We start from the raw sequence: 23,869 nt of genomic DNA, 5'->3' as shown, positions 1-23,869 counted from the left end.
AACAAATAATCGGTGCAAAATGGAACTGGGATGGACTGGAATAAACTGGGAGGGACTGGGAGGAACTGGGATGGACTGGGAGGGGACTGGGATGGACTGGGAGGGACTGGGATAAACTGGGAGGGACTGGGATAAACTGGGATGGACTGGGAGGGACTGGGAGGGACTGGGATGGGACTGGGATGGACTGGGATAAACTGGGAGGGACTGGGAGGGACTGGGATGGGCTGGGAGGGGATTGGGAGGGACTGGGATACTCTGAGTTGAACTGGGAGGTTACTGGGCCAAACTGGGATTCACTGGGCTGAACTGTGCTGAACTGGTCCGAACTGGGATTTACTGGGATAAACTGGTCCGAACTGGGATTGACTGGGATGAACTGGGCTGAACTGGGAGGTTCCTGGACCGAACTGGGCTGAACTGGTCCGAACTGGGATTAACTGGGCCGAACTGGGATTTAGTGGGCCAAACTGGGCTGAACTGGGATTGATCGGGTCCCACTGCGCTGAACTGGTCCGAACTGGGCCGAACTGGTCCGAACTGGGATTGACTGGGCCGAACTGGGATAAACTGGGCCGAACTGGGCCAAACCGGGAGCTCGGCGCAGCCCCGTCCAGCCGCGCATGCGCGGAGCCGCGCCCCGACGCCACCACGCAGCGCCCGCCGCGCTGACGTCACTTCCGTCGCTCCCCGCGCGCTGACGTCACTTCCGCCGCGCTCCGTCACGATGGAGGAGCTCGGGCTGCTCGGGGAGAAGCCGCAGGTGCGGGGGGAAGGACCCAGGGGGGTCCCCAAAATTCCAGGGGGGTCCCCAAAATTTTGAGGGGGGTCGGGAACGGGGGAGGCACCCAAAGGATCCCAAAAATCCCGGAAGGCCCCGCGGGGGGCGGCGGGAGCGGCGCGCGGCCGCTTTTTGGGTGCGCCCCCCCCACCCTTAAAGGCTCCGCCCACTTCTGGGTTTGGCCACGCCCCCTTTTTGGGCGATACCACTTTGAGGGGGGAGTGGGGGGGGCGCGACCCCACCTCAAAATGAGGAACTCAGGGCCCCGCCCCCATTTTTTTTTATTTTCCCCCCAATTTTTGGGGCCGTCCAGGTGCTCCCCCCTCCCCCAATTTTTTAGGCCCCTCCCCCCTCACCTGTGGGTGCCCCTCCCCAATTTTTGGGTCCCTCCAGGTGCCCCCCCCCCTTCACCTGTGGATGCTGTCACCCGTTTTTGGGTGCCCCTCACCTGTCCTGTCTCACCTGAGTCTCACCTGTTCCCCAAATGTCCCTCACCTGTCCTGTGTCACCTGTCTCATCCATCCCTACCTGTCTCACCTGAGTCTCACCTGTCCCGTCTCATTTGTTGTGTCTCACCTGTCTCACCTGTCCTCTCTCACCTGTTCTCTCACCTGTCTCACCTGTTCCCTCACCTGTTCCCTCACCTGTTCTCTCACCTGTCCCAGGACGATGTCCCGGCCTCGGCCGCCCCCCGGCCCCTCCCCGGCCTCTCCTTCCTGGTACCGGAGCCCGAGGACCTGGAGGACCTGTACAGCAGGTACAAGGTGAGTGACACACCTGGGACACACCTGGGGACACACCTGGGGACAGGTGAGGGGGGTACAGCACCTGTACAGCAGGTACAAGGTGAGTGACACACCTGGGGACACACCTGGGGACAGGTGAGGGGGGTACAGCACCTGTACAGCAGGTACAAGGTGAGTGACACACCTGGGGACACACCTGGGGACAGGTGAGGGGGGTACAGCACCTGTACAGCAGGTACAAGGTGAGTGACACACCTGGGGACACACCTAGGGACAGGTGAGAGGGGTACAACACCTGCACAGCAGGTACAAGGTGAGTGACACACCTGGGGACAGGTGAGGGGGGGTTACAGCAGGTACAAGGTGAGTGACACACCTGGGGACAGGTGAGGGCTGGGAATCACCTGTACAGCAGGTACAAGGTGAGTGACACACCTGGGGACAGGTGAGGGGGGGTTACAGCAGGTACAAGGTGAGTGACACACCTGGGGACAGGTGAGGGGGGTACAGCAGGTACAAGGTGAGTGACACACCTGGGGACACACCTGGGGACAGGTGAGGGCTGGGAACACCTGTACAGCAGGTACAAGGTGAGTGACACACCTGGGGACACACCTGGGGACAGGTGAGGGGGGGGTACAGCAGGTACAAGGTGAGTGACACACCTGGGGACACACCTGGGGACAGGTGAGGGGGCTACAGCACCTGTACAGCAGGTACAAGGTGAGTGACACACCTGGGGACACACCTGGGGACACACCTGGGACACACCTGGGGACAGGTGAGGGGGGTACAGCAGGTACAAGGTGACAACACACCTGGGCAAATTCCAGGTGGGAAAATGGACAGGTGAGGGAACCTGGGCACACCTGGGCACACCCAAAACATACCTGGGCACACCTGGGCACACCCAAAACACACCTGGGCACACCTGAGCACACCCAAAACACACCTGGGCACACCTAAAACACACCTGGGCACACCTGGGCACACCCAAAACACACCTGGGCACACCTGGGCACACCTAAAACACACCTGGGCACACCCAAAATACACCTGGGCACACCTGGGCACACCCAAAACATACCTGGGCACACCTGGGCACACCCAAAACACACCTGGGCACACCCAAAACACACCTGGGCACACCTGGGCACACCCAAAACACACCTGGGCACACCTGGGCACACCTGAGCACACCTGAGCACACCCAAAATACACCTGAGCACACCCAGAACACACCTGGGCACACCTGGGCACACCTGGAGGTGCAGGAGGAGCTCAGTCCCCAATGTCCCTGCAGCTCAGGTGTCCCTCAGGTGTTTTACCTGTCCCAGGTGTGTTATTTACCTGTCCCAGGTGTGTTATTTACCTGCCCCAGGTGTGTTCCTCACCTGTCCCAGGTGTGTTTCACCTGCAGAAGCTGCAGGAGGTGCAGGAGGAGCTCAGTCCCCAATGTCCCTGAGGCTCAGGTGTCCCTCAGGTGTTTTACCTGTCCCAGGTGTGTTATTTACCTGTCCCAGGTGTGTTCCTCACCTGTCCCAGGTGTGTTTTACCTGCAGAAGCTGCAGCAGGAGCTGGAGTTCCTGGAGGTGCAGGAGGAGCTCAGTCCCCAATGTCCCTGAGGCTCAGGTGTCCCTCAGGTGTTTTACCTGCCCCAGGTGTGTTATTTACCTGTGCCAGGTGTGTTATTTACCTGTCCCAGGTGTGTTCCTCACCTGTCCCAGGTGTGTTTTACCTGCAGACGCTGCAGGAGGTGCAGGAGGAGCTCAGTCCCCAATGTCCCTGAGGCTCAGGTGTCCCTCAGGTGTTTTAGCTGTGCCAGGTGTGTTATTTACCTGTGCCAGGTGTGTTATTTACCTGCCCCAGGTGTGTTCCTCACCTGTCCCAGGTGTGTTTCACCTGCAGAAGCTGCAGCAGGAGCTGGAGTTCCTGGAGGTGCAGGAGGAGCTCAGTCCCCAATGTCCCTGCAGCTCAGGTGTCCCTCAGGTGTTTTACCTGCCCCAGGTGTGTTATTTACCTGTCCCAGGTGTGTTCCTCACCTGTCCCAGGTGTGTCTCACCTGCAGAAGCTGCAGCAGGAGCTGGAGTTCCTGGAGGTGCAGGAGGAGTACATCAAGGACGAGCAGAGGAACCTGAAGAAGGAATTCCTGCACGCCCAGGAGGAGGTGAAGCGCATCCAGAGCATCCCGCTCGTCATCGGCCAGTTCCTGGAGGCCGTGGACCAGAACACGGCCATCGTGGGGTCCACCACAGGTGAGGGGGCACCTGGGCACATGAGAGATCACCTGGGGGCACCTAAAGTACACCTGGGCACACCTGGGGGCACAGAAAATACACCTGAGTGCACCCAGAATACACCTGGGCACACCTGGGCACACCTGGGTACACCTGGGGACATGTAATGTACACCTGGGCTCACCTGGGCACACCTGAGCACACCTGGGGGCACCTGGGTACACCTGAGCACACCTGGGCACACCTGGGCACACCTGAGTGCACCCAGAATACACCTGGGTACACCTGGACAGGTCACTGGGCAGTTCCTGGAGGCCGTGGATCAGAACACGGCCATCGTGGGGTCCACTACAGGTGAGGGGGCACCTGGGCACACCTGAGCACACCTGGGCACACCTGAGCACACCTGGGTACACCTGGGCACACCTGGGGGCACATAAAGTACACCTGGGTACAGCTGGGGGCACAGAAAATACACCTGGGCACACCTGGGGTCACCTGGGGGCACTGAAAATACACCTGAGTGCACCCAGAATACACCTGGGCACGCCTGGGCACACCTGGGGGTATGTAAAGTACACCTGGGCACACCTGGGTACAGCTGGGTACACCTAGGGGCACTGAAGATTCACCTGGGCACACTTGAGCGCACCTGGGCACACCTGGGCACACCTGGGGACACCCAGAATACACCTGGGCACACCTGGGCACACCTGGGTGCACCTGGGCACACCTGGGGGCACTGAACATACACCTGAGTGCACCCAGAATACACCTGGGTACACCTGAGCACACCTGGGCACACCTAGGTACAGCTGGGGGCACCTAAAGTACACCTGGGCACACCTGTGCATACCTGGGCACACATCTGGATATACCTGGGTGCACCTGGGTAGGCTCTCACCTGTCCCAGGTGTGTCCCAGGTGTGTCCCAAGCTCTCACCTGTCCCAGGTGTATCCCAGGCTCACTCAGGTGTGTCCCAGGCTCTCACCTGTCCCAGACTCGGGCCCTCACTTGTCTCACCTGTGTCTCACCTGTCACACCTGTCTCACCTGTCCCAGGTGTATCTCACTTGTCTCACCTGTGTCCTACCTGTGTCACCTGTCTTATCTGTCTCACCTGTTCCTGTCTCACCTGTCTCACATGTGTCTCACTTGTGTCCTACCTGTCTCACCTGTCCCAGGTGTATCTCTCGTGTATCACTTCTCTCACCTGTCTCACCTGTCTCACTTGTCACATCTGTCACACCTGCCTCATCTGTCCCAGGTGTATCTCGCCTGTCTCACCTGTATCTCACCTGTCTCATCTGTCTGTATCTCACCTGTATCTCACCTGTATCTCACCTGTATCTCACCTGTCTCACCTGTCCCACCTGTGTCACGTCACTCACCTGTGTGTATCTCACTTGTATCTCATCTCTGTCTCACCTGTCCCTCACCTGTCTCAATTGTATCTCACCTGTCCCACCTGTCTCACCTGTCCCAGACTCAGGCTCTCACCTGTCCCAGGTGTTTCCCAACCCCTCACCTGTCCCACCTGTCCCTGTCTCACCTGTACTGTCACACCTGTCCTGTCTCACCTGTCCCAGGTTCCAATCACTCCGTGCGCATCCTGAGCGCCATTGACCGCGAGCTGCTCAAGCTCGGGGTCTCACCTGTCCCAGACTGGGGTCCTCACCTGTCCCAGGTGTTTCCCAGCCCCTCACCTGTCTCACCTGTCTCACCTGTCTCACCTGTCTCACCTGTCCCAGGTTCCAACTACTACGTGCGCATCCTGAGCACCATCGACCGCGAGCTGCTCAAGCCCAACGCCTCGGTGGCGCTGCACAAGCACAGCAACGCCCTGGTGGACGTCCTGCCGCCCGAGGCCGACAGCAGCATCATGATGCTCACCTCAGGTGGGCGCACCTGGGCACACCTGGGCGCACCTGGGCACACCTGGGCACACCTGGGGGGGAAAAAAAGGAGTTTTTGGGGGAAAAATGAGGTTTGGGGTCGAAAAAATGGGGTTATGGGGTCAAAAAATGGCATCACAGGGTCACAAAATGGCATTGGGGTCGTGAAAGGTCAACTGGGGTCATCAGGTGTTACCTGGGCACACCTGGGCACACCTGGGGGGGGAAAAATGAGGTTTTTTGGGGGAAAAATGGGGTTTTGGGGTCAAAAAATGACATTTGGGGTCATGAAAGGTCAACTGGGGTCATCTTGGGGTCATCAGAAGTCAGCTGGGGTCATCTTGGGGTTGTCAGGTGTTACCTGGGCACACCTGGGTGCACCTGGGCACACCTGGGCACACCTGGGGGATGTTTTTTGGGGAAAAAATGGGGTTGTGGGGTCACAAAATGGCGTCACAGGGTCACAAAATGGCGTTTGGGGTCATGAAAGGTCAACTGGGGTCATCTTGGGGTCATCAGAGGTTAGCTGGGGTCATCTTGGGGTGGTCAGGTGTTACCTGGGCACACCTGGGCACACCTGGGTGCACCTGGGGGATGTAAAATGAGGTTTTGGGGGGAAAAAATGGGGTTTGAGGTTAAAAAAATGGGATTTGGGGTCAACAAAATGGGGTTTGAGGTCATCAAAAGTCAACTGGGGTCATCTTGAGGTCGTCAGGTTTTACCTGGGCACACCTGGGCACACCTGGGGGGGGAAAAAAATGGGGTTTGAGGTCAACAAAACGGGGTTTTGGGGTTGTAAAATGAAGTTTGGGGTCATCAAAAGTCAACTGAGGTCATCTTGGGGTCAGCAGGTGTTACCTGGGCGCACCTGGGGGGAAAAAAATGAGGTTTTTGGGGGGAAAAATGGGGTTTTGGGGTCAAAAAATGACATTTGGGGTCATGAAAGGTCAACTGGGGTCATCTTGGGGTCATCAGAAGTCAGCTGGGGTCATCTTGGGGTTGTCAGGTGTTACCTGGGCACACCTGGGCACACCTGGGGGGCAAAAAATGGGGTTTTGGGGGGAAAATGGGGTTATGGAGTCACAAAATGGCGTCACGGGGTCACAAAATGGTGTTTGGGGTCATGAAAGGTCAGCTGGGGTTATTTTGGGGTTGTCAGGTGTTACCTGGGCACACCTGGGCACACCTGGGCACACCTGGGCACACCTGGGGGATGTAAAATGGGTTTTTTTTGGGGAAAAAAATGGGGTTATCGGGTCAAAAAATGGGGTTTGAGGTTAAGAAAATGGGATTTGGGGTCAACAAAATGGGGTTTGAGGTCATGAAAGGTCAACTGGGATCATTTTGGGGTTGTCAGGTATTACCTGGGTGCACCTGGGCACACCTGGGCACACCTGGGTGCACCTGGGAGGGAGAAATGGGGTTTTTGGGGGGAAAAATGGGGTTTGGGGTCAACAAAATGGGGTTTTGGGGTAAAAAAATGGGGTTTGAGGTCATCAAAAGTCAACTGGGGTCATCTTGAGGTCGTCAGGTGTTACCTGGGCGCACCTGGGCACACCTGGGGAAAAAAACCGGGTTTTTTGGGGGAAAAATGGGGTTTGGGGTCCAAAAAATGGGGTTTTGGGGTTGAAAAATGAAGTTTGAGGTAAAAAAATGGGGTTTGGGCTCATCAAAAGTCAACTGGGGTCATGTTGAGGTCGTCAGGTGTTACCTGGGCACACCTGGGCGCACCTGGGGGATGTTTTTTGGGGAAAAAATGGGGTTTTGGGTCAAAAAAACGGGGTTTGAGGTCAAAAAGATGAAGTTTGGGGTCATGAAAGGTCAACTGGGGTCATCTTGAGGTCATCAGAGGTCAACTGGGGTCATCCTGGGGTGGTCAGGTGTTACCTGGGCACACCTGGGCATACCTGGGCACACCTGGAGGGGAGAAATGGGGTTTTGGGGGGGAAAAATGGGATTTTTTGGGGAAAAAATGGGGTTTGGGGGTAATAAAAATGGGATTTGGGGTCAAAAAATGAAGTTTGGGGTCATGAAAGGTCAACTGGGGTCATCAGGTGTTACCTGGGCACACCTGGGCACACCTGGAGGATGTAAAATGGGGTTTTTGGGGGGAAAAATGGGGTTTTTTGGGGAAAAAATGGGGTTTTGGGGTAAAAAAAATGGCATCACGGGGTCAAAAAATGAAGTTTGGGGTCATGAGAGGTCAACTGGGGTCATCCTGAGGTCATCAGGTGTTACCTGGGCACACCTGGGCACACCTGGGGAAAAAAAAAGGGTTTCTTTTGGGGAAAAAATGGGGTTTCAGGTCAAAAAAATGGGGTTTGAGGTCAACAAAATGTGGTTTTGGGGTCAAAAAATGAAGTTTGAGGTCATCAAAAGTCAACTGGGATCATCTTGGGGTTGTCAGGTGTTACCTGGGTGCACCTGGCCGCACCTGGGCACACCTGGGGAAAAAAAAACGGGTTTTTTTGGGGAAAAAATGAGGTTTGGGGTCAAAAAAATGGGATTTTGGGGTCAAAAAATGACATTTGGGGTCATCAAAATTCAACTGGGGTCATCTTGGGGTTGTCAGGTGTTACCTGGGCACACCTGGGCACACCTGGGCTTGGTCCCAGTTCATCCCAGTCCATCCCAGTCGGTCCCAGTTAATCCCAGTTCATCCCAGTTGACCCCAGTTCATCCCAGTTGGTCACAGCTCATCCCAGTTGACCCCAGTTGGTCCCAGTTCGGCCTAGTTGGTCCCAGTTCATCCCAGTTCTACCCAATTGGTCCCAGTTCATCCCAGTTCATCCCAGTTCATCCCAGTTCATCCCAGTTGGTCCCAGTTAATCCCAGTTCAACCCAGTTCATCCCAGTTGGTCCCAGTTAATCCAAGTTGACCCCAGTTGATCCAAGTTGATCCCAGTTGAACCCAGTTCGGCCTAGTTGGTCCCAGTTGGTCCCAGTTCATCCCAGTCAGTCTCAGTCAACCCCAGTTCATCCCAGTTCATCCCAGTTGGTCCCAGTTCATCCCAGTTCATCCCAGTTGGTCACAGCTCATCCCAGTTCATCCCAGTTGGTCCCAGTTCATTCCAGTTGGTCCCAGTCGGTCCCAGTCGGTCCCAGTTGATCCCAGTTGCCCTGAACTGGTCCCAGTTCATCCCAGTCGGTCCCAGTTCATCCCAGTTGGTCCCAGTTGACCCCAGTTGACCCCAGTTGACCCCAGTTGGCTCCAGCTGGTCCCAGTTCACCCCAGTTGGTCCCAGTTGGTCCCAATTCATCCCAGTTCAGCCTAGTTGGTCTCAATTGGTCCCAGTTGACTCAAGTTGGTCCCAGTTCATCCCAGTCGGTCCCAGTTCATCCCAGTTGGTCCCAGTTCATCCCAGTTGGTCCCAGTTGGTCCCAGTTAATCCCAGTTCATCCCAGTTGACCCCAGTTCATCCCAGTTGGTCACAGCTCATCCCAGTTCATCCCAGTAGGTCCCAGTTCATCCCAGTTGGTTCCAGTTCATCCTAGTCAGTCCCAGTTGATCCCAGTCCCTCCCAGTTCATCCCAGTTCATCCCAGTTCATCCCAGTTGGTCCCAGTTAATCCCAGTTCAACCCAGTTCATCCCAGTTGGTCCCAGTTAATCCAAGTTGACCCCAGTTGATCCAAGTTGATCCCAGTTGAACCCAGTTCGGCCTAGTTGGTCCCAGTTGATCCCAGTTCGTCCCAGTAGGTCCCAGTTGGCCCCCGTTGGTCCCAGTTCATCCCAGTTGGTTCCAGTCAGTCCCAGTTCATCCCAGTTGGTCCCGGTTCATCCCAGTTGGTCCCAGTTGGTCCCAGTTCATCCCAGTTGATCCCAGTTGACCCCAGTTCATCTGAGTTGATTCCAGTTGATCCCCAGTTGGTCCCAGTTCATCCCAATTCGGCCTAGTTGGTCTCAGTTGGTCCCAGTTGACCCCAGTAGGTCCCAGTAACTCCCAGTCCCTCCCAGTCCATCCCAGTCCCTCCCAGTTCATCCCAGTTCCCCCAGACCAGTAACCAGATGTGGAGGTCACTCCTTGGTCACTCTTTGGTCACTCTTTGGTAGCTCCATTGACTCCAGTTGATCCCAGTTCTTCCCAGTTGGTCCCAGTTGGTTCCCAGTTGGTTCCAGTCCATCCCAGTCCCTCCCAGTCCATCCCAGTTCATCCCAGTTGGTTCCCAGTCCATCCCAGTTCCCCCCAATGCATTCCCAGTGCCTCTCCTACTCCCCCTGGTGGCGAATTTGGGAACTGCAGCATCCTCCCAGTAACTCCCAGTCCATCCCAGTTGGTTCCCAGTCCCTCCCAGTCCCCTCCCAGTCCCTCCCAGTCCCCTCCCAGTCCATCCCAGTCCCTCCCAGTCCCTCCCAGTCCCCTCCCAGTCCATCCCAGTCCCTCCCAGTCCCTCCCAGTCCCTCCCAGTTGGTTCCCAGTCCCTCCCAGTTGGTTCCCAGTCCCTCCCAGTTAATCCCAGTCCCCCCCCAGACCAGAAGCCGGACGTGCTGTACGCCGACATCGGCGGGATGGACATCCAGAAGCAGGAGGTGGTGACCCCTGCTGGTCACTGCTGGTCACTCTCTGATGGCCCCAGTCCCTCCCAGTCCATACCAGTTGGTTCCCAGTTAATCCCAGTCCATCCCAGTCCCTCCCAGTCCCTCCCAGTCCCTCCCAGTTAATCCCAGTCCCCCCCCAGACCAGAAGCCGGACGTGGTGTACGCGGACATCGGCGGGATGGACATCCAGAAACAGGAGGTGCGCGAGGCCGTGGAGCTGCCGCTGACGCACTTCGAGCTCTACAAACAGGTGAGGGCTGAGCACAGGTGAGCTCAGGTGAGGGCAGGTGGGCTCAGGTGAGGGCAGGTGAGGGCTACAAACAGGTGAGGGCAGGTGAGCTCAGGTTAGGGGAGGGGGGCTCAGGTGAGCTCTACAAACAGATGAGGGCTACACACAGGTGAGCTCAGGTGGGCTCAGGTGAGGGCAGGTGGGCTCAGGTGAGCTCAGGTGAGGGCAGGTGGGCTCAGGTGAGCTCTACAAACAGGTGAACTCTAGAAACAGGTGGGTTCAGGTGAGCTCTACAAACAGGCGAGATCTGCAGACAGGTGAGCTCAGGTGAGCTCTACAGGTGAGGGCTGCACGCAGGTGAGCTTAGGGGAGCTCAGGTGGGGTTAGGTGAACTTTACAAACAGGTGAGGTCTACAGACAGGTGAGGGCTACACACAGGTGAGCTCAGGTGAGCTCAGGTGAGGGCAGGTGGGCTCAGGTGAGCTCAGGTGGGTTCAGGTGAGTTCTACAGACAGGTGAGCTCAGGTGGGCTCTAGAAACAGGTGAGCTCTGTAAACAGGTGGGTTCAGGGGGTCTCAGGTGAGCTCAGGTGAGATCCACAAACAGGTGAGGGCTGCACACAGGTGAGGGCAGGTGAGCTCTACAAACAGGTGAGCTCTACAGACAGGTGAGCTCAGGTGAGCACAGGTGAGGGCAGGGGGCTCAGGTGAGATCTGCAGACAGGTGAGCACAGGTGAGTTCTACAAACAGGTGAGCTCGGGCTCAGGTGAGCTGTGCAGACAGGTGAGCTCAGGTGAGCACAGGTGAGCTCAGGTGAGCTCTACAAACAGGTGAGGGCAGGGGGGCTCAGGTGAGCTCTACAAACAGGTGAGGGCAGGGGGGCTCAGGTGAGCTCTACAAACAGGTGAGGGCAGGGGGGCTCAGGTGAGCTCAGGTGGGCTCAGGTGAGTTCTACAGACAGGTGAGCTCAGGTGAGCTCTACAAACAGGTGAGGGCTACAGACAGGTGAGCACAGGTGAGCACAGGTGGGCTCTAGAAACAGGTGAACTCTACAAACAGGTGAGCTCAGGTGAGCTCTGCTAACAGGTGAGCTCTACAGGCAGGTGAGGGCAGGTGGCCTCAGGTGGGTTCAGGGTGCTCAGGTGGCCTCAGGTGGGTTCTACAAACAGGTGAAGCTCAGGTGACCTTGGAACCCCTCAGGTGAGCCCTAGGTCAGCTCAGGTGGGCTCAGGTGAGCTCAGGCAAGGTCAGGTGAGCTCTACAAACAGGTGAGCACAGGTGAGCACAGGTGAGCTCAGGTGAACTCTGGAAACAGGTGAGGGCAGGTGAGTTCTACAAACAGGTGAGCTCTGAAAAAAGGTGAGGGCAGGGGGTCAGGTGAGGGCAGGGGGCTCAGGTGGGCTCAGGTGAGGGCAGGTGAGCTCTGCAGACAGGTGAGGGAGGGGGGCTCAGGTAAGCTCTACAAACAGGTGAGCTCAGGTGAGCTGCAGGTAAGGCTCAGGTGACCTCAAATGAGCTCCAGGTGAGCTCAGGTGACCTTGGAGCCCCTCAGGTGAGCTCTAGGTCAACTCAGGTGAACTCAGGTGAGCTCCAGGTGACCTTGGAGCCCCTCAGGTGAGCTCTAGGTCAACTCAGGTGAGCTCAGGTGAGCTCCAGGTGACCTTGGAGCCCCTCAGGTGAGCTCTAGATCAGCTCAGGTGAGCTGAGGTGATCTTGGAGCCCCTCAGGTGAGCCCAGGTGAGCCCAGGTGACCCCCCCCGTCTCTCCCCAGATCGGCATCGACCCCCCCCGGGGGGTGCTCATGTACGGCCCCCCCGGCTGCGGCAAAACCATGCTGGCCAAGGCCGTGGCGCATCACACCACAGGTGAGGGCGCACCTGGGGGGACAGGAACACACCTGGGGACACCTGGGACACATCTGGGGACACACCTGGGCACACCTGGGGACACCTGGGGACACCTGGGTGAATAGAAACACACCTGGGATACACCTGGGGACACCTGGGGACACCCGGGCACACCTGGAACACACCTGGGACACACCTGGGGGGATGGAAACACACCTGGGACACACCTGGGGACACCCGGGACACACCTGGGGACACCTGGGGACACCCGGGACACACCTGGGGACACCTGGGGACACACCTGGGGACACCTGGGGACACCTGGGGGGGTGGAAACACACCTGGGATACACCTGGAGACACCTGGGACACACCTGGGGGGATGGAAACACACCTGGGACACACCTGGGGACACCCGGGACACACCTGGGGACACCTGGGGACACACCTGGGGACACACGTGGGGACACCTGGGGGAATGGAAACACACCTGGGGGGGTGGAAATACACCTGGGACACACCTGGGACACCTGGGACACACCTGGGCACACCTGGGGACACCTGGGGCACACCTGGGGGGATGGAAACACACCTGGGGACACCTGGGATATACCTGGGGGGGATGGAAACACACCTGGGGACACCTGGGGAGACAGGAACACACCTGGGCACACCTGGGGGGGATAGAGACACACCTGGGACATACCTGGGGGGATGGAAACACACCTGGGATACACCTGGGACACACCTGGGGACACCTGGGACACACCTGGGCACACCTGGGGGGACAGGAACACACCTGGGCACACCTGGGCACACCTGGGCCACACCTGGCCACACCTGGGGGGGTGGAAACACACCTGGGCGCACCTGGGATACACCTGGGAGCATCTGGGGGGATGGAAACACACCTGGGGGGGACAGAAACACACCTGGGACACACCTGGGGACACCTGGGGGGATAGAGACACACCTGGGGACATCTGGGGACACACCTGGGGGGATGGAAACACAGCTGGGACACACCTGGGCACACCTGGGGGGATAGAAACACACCTGGGACACACCTGGGATACACCTGGGGACATCTGGGATACACCCAGGACACACCTGAGCACATCTGGGACACACCTGGGGATACTTGGGGGAATAGAAACACACCTGGGGGCACCTGGGACACACCCTGGGGAGGTTGGGGAGACCTGGGTGGGGTTTTTGGGGTTCCTGGTCCCGTTTTTGGGGTTCCTGTCCTTGTTTTTGGGGTTCCTGATTCCATTCTTGGGGTTCTCAGTTGGATTCTTGGGGTTCCTGGTCCCATTTTTGGGGTTCTCAGTTGGGTTTTGGGGTCACAGGTCCCTTTTGTGGGGTTCCTGTCCCCGTGTTTGGATTTTTGGGGTTCCTGGTCCCACTTTTGCGGTTTTTGGGGTTCTCAGTTGGGTTTTTGGGGTTCCTGTCCCCGTTTTTGCGTTCCTGGTGCCATTTTTGGGGTTCCTTGTCCCATTTTTGGGTTTCCTGATTGCATTTTTGGGGTTCTCAGTTGGGTTTTGGAATCCTGGTGCTCTCCATGGATTCCTACCGGGATTTTTAGGGTTCCTGTTCCCATTTTGGGGTTTCTGGTCCTGTTTTTGGGGTTCCTTTTCCCATTTTTGGTGTTACTGGTTCCATTTTTGGGATTCCTGGTCCCATTTTTGGGGTTTTTGAGGTTCCTGGTGTCATTTTTTGGGATTTTATGGGGTTCCTGGTCCTGTTTTTTGGGTTCCTGTCCCCATTTTTGGGATTTTTGAGGTTCCTGTCCCCATTTCTGGGGTTGTGAGTTGGGTTTTTGTGGTTCCTCTCCCCATTTTTGGGGTTCCTGTCCCTGGTTTTGGGGTTCTCAGTTGGGTTTTGGGTTCCTGGTCCCATTTTTGGGGTTCCTGGTGCCATTTTTGGGTTCCTGCTGCCATTTTTGGGGTTCTCAGTTGGGTTTTGGGGTTCCTGGTCTTGTTTTTGGGGTTCCTGGTCCCATTTATGGGGTTCCACTGGGATTTTTGTGGTTCCTGTCCTCATTTTTGGGGTTCCTGGTCCTGTTTTTGCGGTTCTCAGTTGGGTTTTTGGGGTTCTGGTCTTGTTTTTGGGGTTCCTGTCCCTGTTTTTGGGTTCCTGTCCCCGTTTTTGGGGTTCTTGTTCCCATTTTTTGGATTTTTGTGGTTCCTGGTCCAATTCTTGTGGTTCTCAGTTGGGTTTTTGGGTTTCTGGTCTTGTTTTTGGGGTTCCTCTCCCCATTTTTGGGGTTCTCAGTTGGATTTTGGGTTCCTGATTCTCTTCATGGATTCCCACTGGGATTTTTGTGGTTCTTGGTCTCGTTTTTGGGATTTTTGTGGTTCCTGTCCCCATTTTTGTGGTTCTCAGTTGGGTTTTTGGGGTTCCTGGTCCAATTTTTGTGGTTCTCAGTTGGGTTTTTGGGGTTCCTGGTCCCATTTTTGGGGTTCTCAGTTGGGTTTTTGGGGTTCCTGTCCCCGTTTTTGGGTTCCTGGTTCCATTTTTGTGGTTCCTGTCCCAATTTTTGGGGTTTTTGGGGTTGCTGGTGCCATTTTTTGGCTTTCTCTCCCCATTTTTGGCATCCTCAATCTCATTTCGGGCTCCCCCAGCGGCGTTCATCCGCGTGGTGGGCTCGGAGTTCGTGCAGAAGTACCTGGGCGAGGGTCCCCGCATGGTGCGCGACGTTTTCCGCCTGGCCAAGGAGAACGCGCCCGCCATCATCTTCATCGACGAGATCGACGCCATCGCCACCAAGCGCTTCGACGCGCAGACCGGGGGTGAGGGGCCGGAACTGGGGAGGGGTCTGCGCTGGGGTGGGGGTTGGGGGGTCCTGGATAATTTTTTGGGTCGTTTTTGGTGGTTTTTGGGTGGAATTTGGGGTTTTTTGGGTCGTTTTTGGGGTTGAGGAACGTTCTGGATGAAGCTCAAGATGAGATTTGGGGACCCCAGACTGGGGGTGCAGGATCCAAAACTGGGGAGGGGTCTCCACTGGGGTGTGGTTTAGGTGGTCCTGGGTGGAATTTGCGGTCACCTGGACATTTTTTGGGGTCATTTTTGGTGTTTTTTGGGTTTTTTTTGGGTCATTTTTGGGGTTGAGGAACCTCTTGGAGAACCTCAAGGTGAGATTTGGGGACTCCAGATTGGGGGTGAGGGGCTGGGACCCCAAAATTGGGGAGGGGTCGCCATTGGGGTGGGGTTTGGGGTCACCTGGGCATTTTTTGGGGTCATTTTTGGTGTTTTTTGGGTGAAATTTGGGTCGTTTTTGGGGTTGAGGAACGTTCTGGGTGAAGCTCAAGATGAGATTTGGAGACGCCAGACTGGGGGTCCAGGACCCAAAATTGGGGAGGGGTCTGCGCTGGGGTGGGGGTTGAGGGGTCCTGGATAATTTTTGGGGTCATTTTTGGTGTTTTTTGGGGTTTTTTTGGGTAGATTTTGGGTGGAATTTGGGGTTTTTTTGTGTCGTTTTTGGGGTTGAGGAACCTCTTGGAGAACCTCAAGATGGAATTTGGAGACCCAAGATTGGGGGTGAGGGGCCCAAATTTGGGGAGGGGTCTGCACTGGTGTGGGGTTTGGGGTCACCTGGACATTTTTTGGGGTCACTTTGGGTGGTTTTTGGGGTTTTTTTGGGTCATTTTTGGGGTTGAGGAACCTCTTGGAGAACGTCAAGGTGAGGTTTGGAGACCCCAGATTTGGAGTGAGGGGCTGGGACCCCAAAATTGGGGAGGGGTCTCCATTGGGGTGTGGTTTAGGGGGTCCTGGGTGGAATTTGGGGTCACCTGGACAATTTTGGGGGTCATTTTTGGGTGAAATTTGGGGTTTTTTTGGGTCGTTTTTGGGGTTGAGGAACCTCTTGGAGAACCTCAAGGTTGGATTTGGGGACCCCAGATTGGGGGTGAGGAACCCGAATTTGGGGAGGGGTCTGCACTGGGGTGGGGTTTGAGGGGTCCTGGACATTTTTTGGAGTGTCCTGGACAATTTTTGGGGTCATTTTTGGTGGTTTTTGGGGTTTTTTTGTGGGGTTTTTTGGGCCGTTTTTGGGGTTGAGGAACCTCTTGGAGAAGCTTCAAGTGGGATTTGGGGACCCCAAAATTGGGGGTGAGGAACCCGAATTTGGGGAGGGGTCTGCACTGGGGTGGGGTTTGAGGGGTCCTGGATAATTTTTTGGGGTCATTTTTGGTGGATTTGTGGTTTTTTTGGGTGGATTTTGGGTGGAATTTGCGGTTGAGGGATGTTCCTGATGAAGGTCAGGAGAAGCTCCAGGTGGGATTTGAGGGGTGGGAGAGGATCCAGGACCCCAAAATTGGGGAGGGGTCTGCACTGGGGTGGGGTTTAGGGTCACCTGGGTGGAGTTTGGGATGTCCTGGACAATTTTTGGGGGAGTTTTAGGTGGAATTTGGGGTTTTTTTGGGTCGTTTTTGGGGTTGAGGAACCTCTTGGAGAACCTCAAGGTGAGATTTGGGGAATGGGAGGGGCTCCAGGACCCCAAATTTGGGGAGGGGTCTGCACTGGGGTGGGGGTTGGGGTCACCTGGATAATTTTTTGGGGTCATTTTTGGTGTTTTTTGGGTGGAATTTGGGGTTTTTTGGGGGTTTTTGGGGTTTTTTTGGGTCATTTTTGGGGTTGAGGAACGTTCTGGATGAAGCTCAAGATGAGATTTGGGGACCCCAGACTGGGGGTCCAGGATCTGAAATTGGGGAGGGGTCTCCATTGGGGTGGGGTTTAGGGGGTCCTGGGTGGAATTTGGGGTCACCTGGATAATTTTTGGGGTCATTTTTGGGTGGAATTTGGGCTTTTTTTGGGTCGTTTTTGGGGTTGAGGAACCTCTTGGAGAACCTCAAGGTGAGATTTGGAGACTCCAGATTTGGAGTGAGGGGCTGGGATCCCCAAAATTGGGGAGGGGTCTGCACTGGGGTGGGGTTTGAGGGGTCCTGGACAATTTTTGGGGTCACCTGGACATTTTTTGGGGTCATTTTGGGTGGTTTTGGGGTTGAGGAACCTTCTGAATGAAGGATTTGGGGTTTTGGGCAGTCCCGGAGCCAAATTTCCCCAAAATCCCCAAATTCCCCGAAAATCCCAAAATCCCAAATTCTTCAAATTCCCCAAATTTCTCAAATCTCCCAAAATCCCGAAATTCCCCAAATTTCCCAAAATCCCCAAAATTTCCCCCAAATTTCCCAAAATCCCAAATCCCAAATTTCCCAAATCCCCCAAAATCCCCAAATTTCCTGAATTCCTCAAAATCCCGAAATTCCCCAAAATCCCAAATTTCCTCCAAAATCCCTAAATTTCCTAAATCCCCAAATTCTTCAAATTCCCGAAACTTCCCAAATCCCCCAAAATCCCCAAATTTCTCAAATTCCCTAAAATCCCAAATTTCCCCCAAATCCCAAAAATCCCAAAATTCCCCAAAAATCCCAAAATCCCCAAAAATCCCCCAATTTCCCAAAATCCCCAAAATCCCCCAAAATCCCAAAATTCCACAAATTATCTAAATTCCCAGATTTCCCAAATCCCCTGAATTTCCCCAACCCCAAAAATTTCTCAAATTCTCCAAAATTCCCTAAAAATCCCAAAATCCCCAAAATCCCAAATTCCCCCCAAATTCCCCCAAATCCCCCAAAATCCCCAAATTTCCTGAATTCCCCCAAATTCCCAATATTCCCCAAAACCCCAAATTTCCCCCAAATTTCCCAAAATCCCCAAATCCCCAAATTTCCCCCAAATTTCCCCAAAATCCCAAATCCCAAATTTCCCAAATCCCCCAAAATCCCCAAATTTCCTGAATTCCCCCAAATTCCCAAAATCCCCCAAAACCCCAAAATTCCCCAAATCCCCCAAAATTCCCAAAATCCCCCAAAATCCCCAAATTTCCAAATCCCAAAAAATTCCCTAAAAATCCCAAATTTCCCAAAATTCCCCCAAAATCCCCAAAACCCCAAATTCCTGAAAATCCCAAAATCCCCCGAATTTCCCCTAAATCCCAAAATCCCCCAAATTTTCCCCGAATTCCCCCAAATCCCTGTTTGTTCCCAGCTGACCGCGAGGTTCAGCGCATCCTGCTGGAGCTGCTCAACCAGATGGACGGGTTTGATCAGAACGTCAACGTCAAGGTGGGCACACCTGGGGGCACCTGGGCGCACCTGGGCACACCTGGGATACACCTGGGCACACCTGGGCACACCTGGGATACACCTGGGCACACCTGGGATACACCTGGGATACACCTGGGCACACCTGGGATACACCTGGGCACACCTGGGCTCACCTGGGATACACCTGAGCACACCTGGGATACACCTGGGCACACCTGGGCACACCTGGGCACACCTGAGCACACCTGGGCACACCTGGGCACACCTGGGCGCACCTGGGCTCACCTGGACACACCTGGGCACACCTGGGCACACCTGGACACACCTGGGCACACCTGGGATACACCTGGGCACACCTGGGATACACCTGGGCACACCTGGGATACACCTGGGCTCACCTGGGCACACCTGGGCACACCTGGGATACACCTGAGCACACCTGGGCACACCTGGGCACACCTGGGCACACCTGGATACACCTGGGCACACCTGGGCACACCTGGATACACCTGGGCACACCTGGGCACACCTGGGATACACCTGGGCACACCTGGGCACATCTGAGCTCACCTGAGCTCACCTGGGCACACCTGGGACACACCTGGGCACACCTGGGCACACCTGGGCACACCTGAGATACACCTGGGATACACCTGGGCTCACCTGAACTCACCTGGGCACACCTGGGCTCACCTGGGATACACCTGGACACACCTGAGATACACCTGGGCACACCTGGGCACACCTGGGCACACCTGGATCAGCAATTCCTGAGGTTTTATGGGAATTTTGTGGATTTGGTGGGTCTCAGGTGTGCCCAGGTGTGTCCCTCACCTGTCCCTCACCTGTCCCTCACCTGTGCCCAGGTGATCATGGCCACCAACTGCGCATATATGGGCACACCTGGGCACACCTGGGCACACCTGGATCAGCAATTCCCAGGGTTTTTTTGAGGTTTTATGGGGATTTGATGACTCTGAGGGATCCCAGGTGTGCCCAGGTGTGTCCCTCACCTGTCCCTCCCCTGTCCCTCACCTGTGCCAGGTGATCATAACCACAACCAGAGCACACCTGGGCACACCTGGGCACACCTGGATCAGCAATTCCTGAGGTTTTATTGATGTTTAATGGATCTGAGGGATCTCAGGTGAGTCCAGGTGTGTCCCTCACCTGTGCCCAGGTGGTCATGACCACCAACAGAGCTCACCTGGGCACACCTGGGCACACCTGGATCAGCAATTTCCAGGGTTTTATCAGATTTTTTTGGGATTTGATGATTCTGAGGGATCTCAGGTGTGTCCCTCACCTGCCCCCAGGTGATCATGGCCATGAACAGAGCTCACCTGGGCACACCTGGGCACACCTGGATCAGCAATTTTCAGGATTTTATGAGAGTTTTTTGGGGATTTGATTGATTTGGTGGATCTCAGGTGTGCCCAGGTGTGTCCGTCACCTGTCCCCAGGTGATCATGGCCACGAACTGGGCACACCTGGGCACACCTGGATCAGCAATTCCTGGGGTTTTATTGATGTTTAATGAATCTGAGGGATCTCAGGTGTGCCCAGGTGTGTCCCTCACCTGTGTCAGGTGATCATGGCCATGAACTGAGCACACCTGGGCACACCTGGGTCAGCAATTCCCAGGATTTTATCAGGATTTTTTGGGATTTGATGATTCTGAGGGATCCCAGGTGTGCCCAGGTGTGTCCCTCACCTGTCCCTCACCTGTCCCTCACCTGTGCCCAGGTGATCATGGCCACGAACCAAGCACACCTGGGCACACCTGGGCACTCCTGGATCAACAATTCCTGGGGTTTTATGGGAATTTTGTGGATTTGGTGGATCTCAGGTGTGCCCAGGTGTGTCCCTCACCTGTGCCCAGATGATCATGGCCACAAACTGAGCTCACCTGGGCACACCTGGGCACACCTGGGCACACCTGGATCAGCAATTTCTGGGATTTTATCAGATTTTTTTGGGATTTGATGACTCTGAGGGATCTCAGGTGTGTCCCTCACCTGTGCCCAGGTGATCATGGCCACGAACCGAGCACACCTGGGCACACCTGGATCAGCAATTCCTGGGGTTTTATGGGAATTTTGTGGATTTGGTGGATCTCAGGTGTGCCCAGGTGTGTCCCTCACCTGTGCCCAGGTGATCATGGCCACAAACAGCACACCTGGGCACACCTGGGCACACCTGGATCAGCAATTCCTGGGGTTTTTTGGGGATTTGATGGCTCTGAGTGATCCCAGGTGTGTCCCTCACCTGTCCCTCATCTGTCCCTCACCTGTCCCTCACCTGCCCCCAGGTGATCATGGCCACCAACTGTGCACACCTGGGCACACCTGGGCACACTTGGGCACACTTGGGCACACCTGGATCAGCAATTCCTGGGGTTTTATCAGAGTTTTTTGGGATTTGATGATTCTGAGGGATCTCAGGTGTGTCCCTTACCTGTGCCTCACCTGTACCAGGTGATCATGGTCATGAACTGAGCACACCTGGGCACACCTGGGCACACCTGGATCAGCAATTCCCGGGGTTTTTTGAGGTTTTATGGGGATTTGATGATTCTGAGGGATCTCAGGTGTGTCCCTCACCTGTCCCTCACCTGTCCCTCACCTGTGCCCAGGTGATCATGGCCACCAACCGCGCGGACACGCTGGACCCGGCGCTGCTGCGGCCGGGCCGCCTGGACCGCAAGATCGAGTTCCCGCTGCCCGACCGGCGGCAGAAGCGCCTCATCTTCAGCACCATCACCGGCAAGATGAACCTGAGCGAGGAGGTGGACCTGGAGGATTGTATCCGCACACCTGGGCGCACCTGGGGACAGCTGGGGACACCTGGGGGGACAGAGACACACCTGGGGGGGAATGGGATACACCTGGAGGATTGTATCCGCACCTGGGGGCACCTGGGGGCAGCTGGGGACACCTGGGGACACCTGGGAGTACACCTGGGCACACCTGGGGACACCTGGGGGGACAGAGATACACCTGAGGGTATCTGGGGACACCTGGGGGGGAATGGGATACACCTGGAGGGTTGTATCCGCACACCTGGGTGCACCTGGGGACACCTGGGGACAGCTGGGGACACCTGGGAGTACACCTGGGGACACCTGGGGGGGATTGAGACACACCTGGGGGGACAGAGACACACCTGGGCACACCTGGGGACACCTGGGGGGGAATGGGACACACCTGGGGGGGATTGAAACACACCTGGGTGGGATTGAGACACACCTGGGCACACCTGGGGGCACCTGAGGGGGATTGAGACACACCTGTTCACACCTGGGCACACCTGTTCACACCTGGGCACACCTGTGCTGTTTCCTTGACCCCCGACCCAGATGTGGCGCGGCCGGACAAGATCTCGGGGGCCGACATCAACTCCATCTGCCAGGAGGTGAGGGACAGGTGGGGACAGGTGGGGACAGGTGGGGACACACCTGGGACAGGTGGGACAGGTGGGGACAGGTGGGGACACACCTGGGACAGGTGGGACAGGTGGGGACAGGTGGGGACACACCTGGGACAGGTGTGACACACCTGGGAACACCTGGACACACCTGGGATATCAACCAGAGGTGACACAGGTGTGGCTGTAGCTCAGTGTGGGTGACACAGGTGACACAGGTGTGGCTGTAGGTGGCACAGGTGACACAGGGGATGGCACTGGGGGTGACACAGGTGACACTCAAGTGACACTCAGGTGACACTCAGGTGACACAGGTGTGACACAGGTGACAGAAGTGTGGCTGTAGGTGACACAGGTGACCCTGGGGGTGACACTGAGGTGACACAGGTGACACTGGGGGTGACACACCGGTGATACTGAGGTGACAGGTGACACAGGTGTGGCTGTAGGTGACACAGGTGACACTGAGGGTGACACAGGTGACACTGAGGTGACACAGGTGACATCCCCAGGGTGGCATGCTGGCCGTCAGGGAGAACAGGTACATCGTGCTGGCACAGGTGACACAGGTGTGACACAGGTGACACAGGGCTGGCTGTAGGTGACACAGGTGACACAGGGCTGGCTGTAGGTGACACAGATGACACTGAGGATGGCACTGGGGGTGACACAGGTGACACTTAAGTGACACTCAGGTGACACAGGTGTGACACAGGTGACAGAGGTGTGGCTGTAGGTGACACAGGTGATCCTGGGGGTGACACTGAGGTGACAGGTGACACTGGGGGTGACACACTGGTGATACTGAGGTGACAGGTGACACAGGGCTGGCTGTAGGTGACACAGGGCTGGCTGTAGGTGACACAGGGCTGGCTGTAGGTGACACAGGTGACACAGGTGACACAGGTGTGACACAGGTGACACAGGTGACACAGGTGTGGCTGTAGCTCTGTGTAGGTGACACAGGGCTGGCTGTAGGTGACACAGGTGACACTGAGGGTGGCACAGGTGACACAGGTGACACACAGGTGACATCCCCAGGGTGGCATGCTGGCCGTCAGGGAGAACAGGTACATCGTGCTGGCACAGGTGACACAGGGGTGGCTGTAGCTCACTGTAGGTGACACAGGTGACACAGGTGACACTGAGGTGACACAGGTGACATCCCCAGGGTGGCATGCTGGCCGTCAAGGAGAACAGGTACACGGTGCTGGCACAGGTGACACAGGTGTGGCTGTAGCTCAGTGTAGGTGACACAGGTGACACAGGGCTGGCTGTGGGTGACACAGGTGACACAGGTGACACTCAGGTGACACTGGTGACGTCCCCAGGGTGGCATGCTGGCCGTCAGGGAGAACAGGTACATCGTGCTGGCACAGGTGACACAGGTGTGGCTGTAGCTCAGTGTAGGTGACACTGGGCTGGCTGTAGGTGACACAGGTGACACTGGGGGTGGCTCAGGTGACACTGAGGTGACACAGGTGACATCCCCAGGGTGGCATGCTGGCCGTCAGGGAGAACAGGTACACGGTGCTGGCACAGGTGACACAGGTGTGGCTGTGGGTGACACAGGTGACACTGGGGGTGGCACAGGTGACACTGAGGTGACACAGGTGACATCCCCAGGGTGGCATGCTGGCCGTCAGGGAGAACAGGTACATCGTGCTGGCCAAGGACTTCGAGAAGGCGTACAAAACCGTCATCAAGAAGGACGAGCAGGAGCACGAGTTCTACAAGTGACACCTCGGGGACACCTCGGGGACACCCTGGGGACACCTTGGGGACACCTCGGGGACATCCTGGGGACATCCTGGGGACACCCAGGGGACGTCAGCGGGGCCTGGGGACGTTCAAATAAAGCTGAGACCGAATGGAGAGCGGCGGAGATTTCGTGGGGATGGCGGGAGGGGACACGGGGACAGAGCTGGGGACACTGGGGACATCCTTGGGGACACCGGGAGGGACTTGGGGACACTGGGAGGGGCTTGGGGACATCAATAGGGACATGGGGACATCACTGGGGACACTGGGAGGGACTTGGGGACACTGAGATGGACACAG

General features: G+C 56.3%; 1 protein-coding gene across 4 annotated transcripts; it reads left to right on the top strand.

Moving 5' to 3' along the window:
- Positions 1–658: 658 nt before the first annotated feature.
- PSMC4 (proteasome 26S subunit, ATPase 4) lies at positions 659–23,683 on the top strand. Of its 4 annotated transcripts, none has more exons than XM_033084501.1 (13): positions 659–763; positions 1,447–1,545; positions 3,596–3,782; positions 5,516–5,662; positions 10,130–10,188; positions 10,397–10,447; positions 12,198–12,291; positions 14,900–15,067; positions 18,324–18,400; positions 21,018–21,186; positions 21,741–21,796; positions 22,321–22,368; positions 23,028–23,078. In XM_033084501.1, the coding sequence occupies exons 1-13, from the start codon at positions 728–730 to the stop codon at positions 23,046–23,048; spliced, it is 1,212 nt and encodes a 403-aa protein (XP_032940392.1). In that variant the 5' UTR covers positions 659–727; the 3' UTR covers positions 23,049–23,078. The 4 variants fall into 4 exon arrangements, with proteins under 4 accessions (XP_032940392.1, XP_032940391.1, XP_032940389.1 ...); XM_033084500.1 differs by lacking the exon at positions 23,028–23,078 and adding an exon at positions 22,735–22,770; XM_033084498.1 differs by lacking the exons at positions 22,321–22,368; positions 23,028–23,078 and adding an exon at positions 23,435–23,683.
- Positions 23,684–23,869: the final 186 nt, after the last annotated feature.

The sequence above is a fragment of the Catharus ustulatus genome, chromosome 39, assembly GCF_009819885.2.
Source record: "Catharus ustulatus isolate bCatUst1 chromosome 39, bCatUst1.pri.v2, whole genome shotgun sequence".
Taxonomy (NCBI): Eukaryota; Metazoa; Chordata; class Aves; order Passeriformes; family Turdidae; genus Catharus; species Catharus ustulatus.
This window is presented reverse-complemented; position numbering and strand designations above follow the sequence as displayed.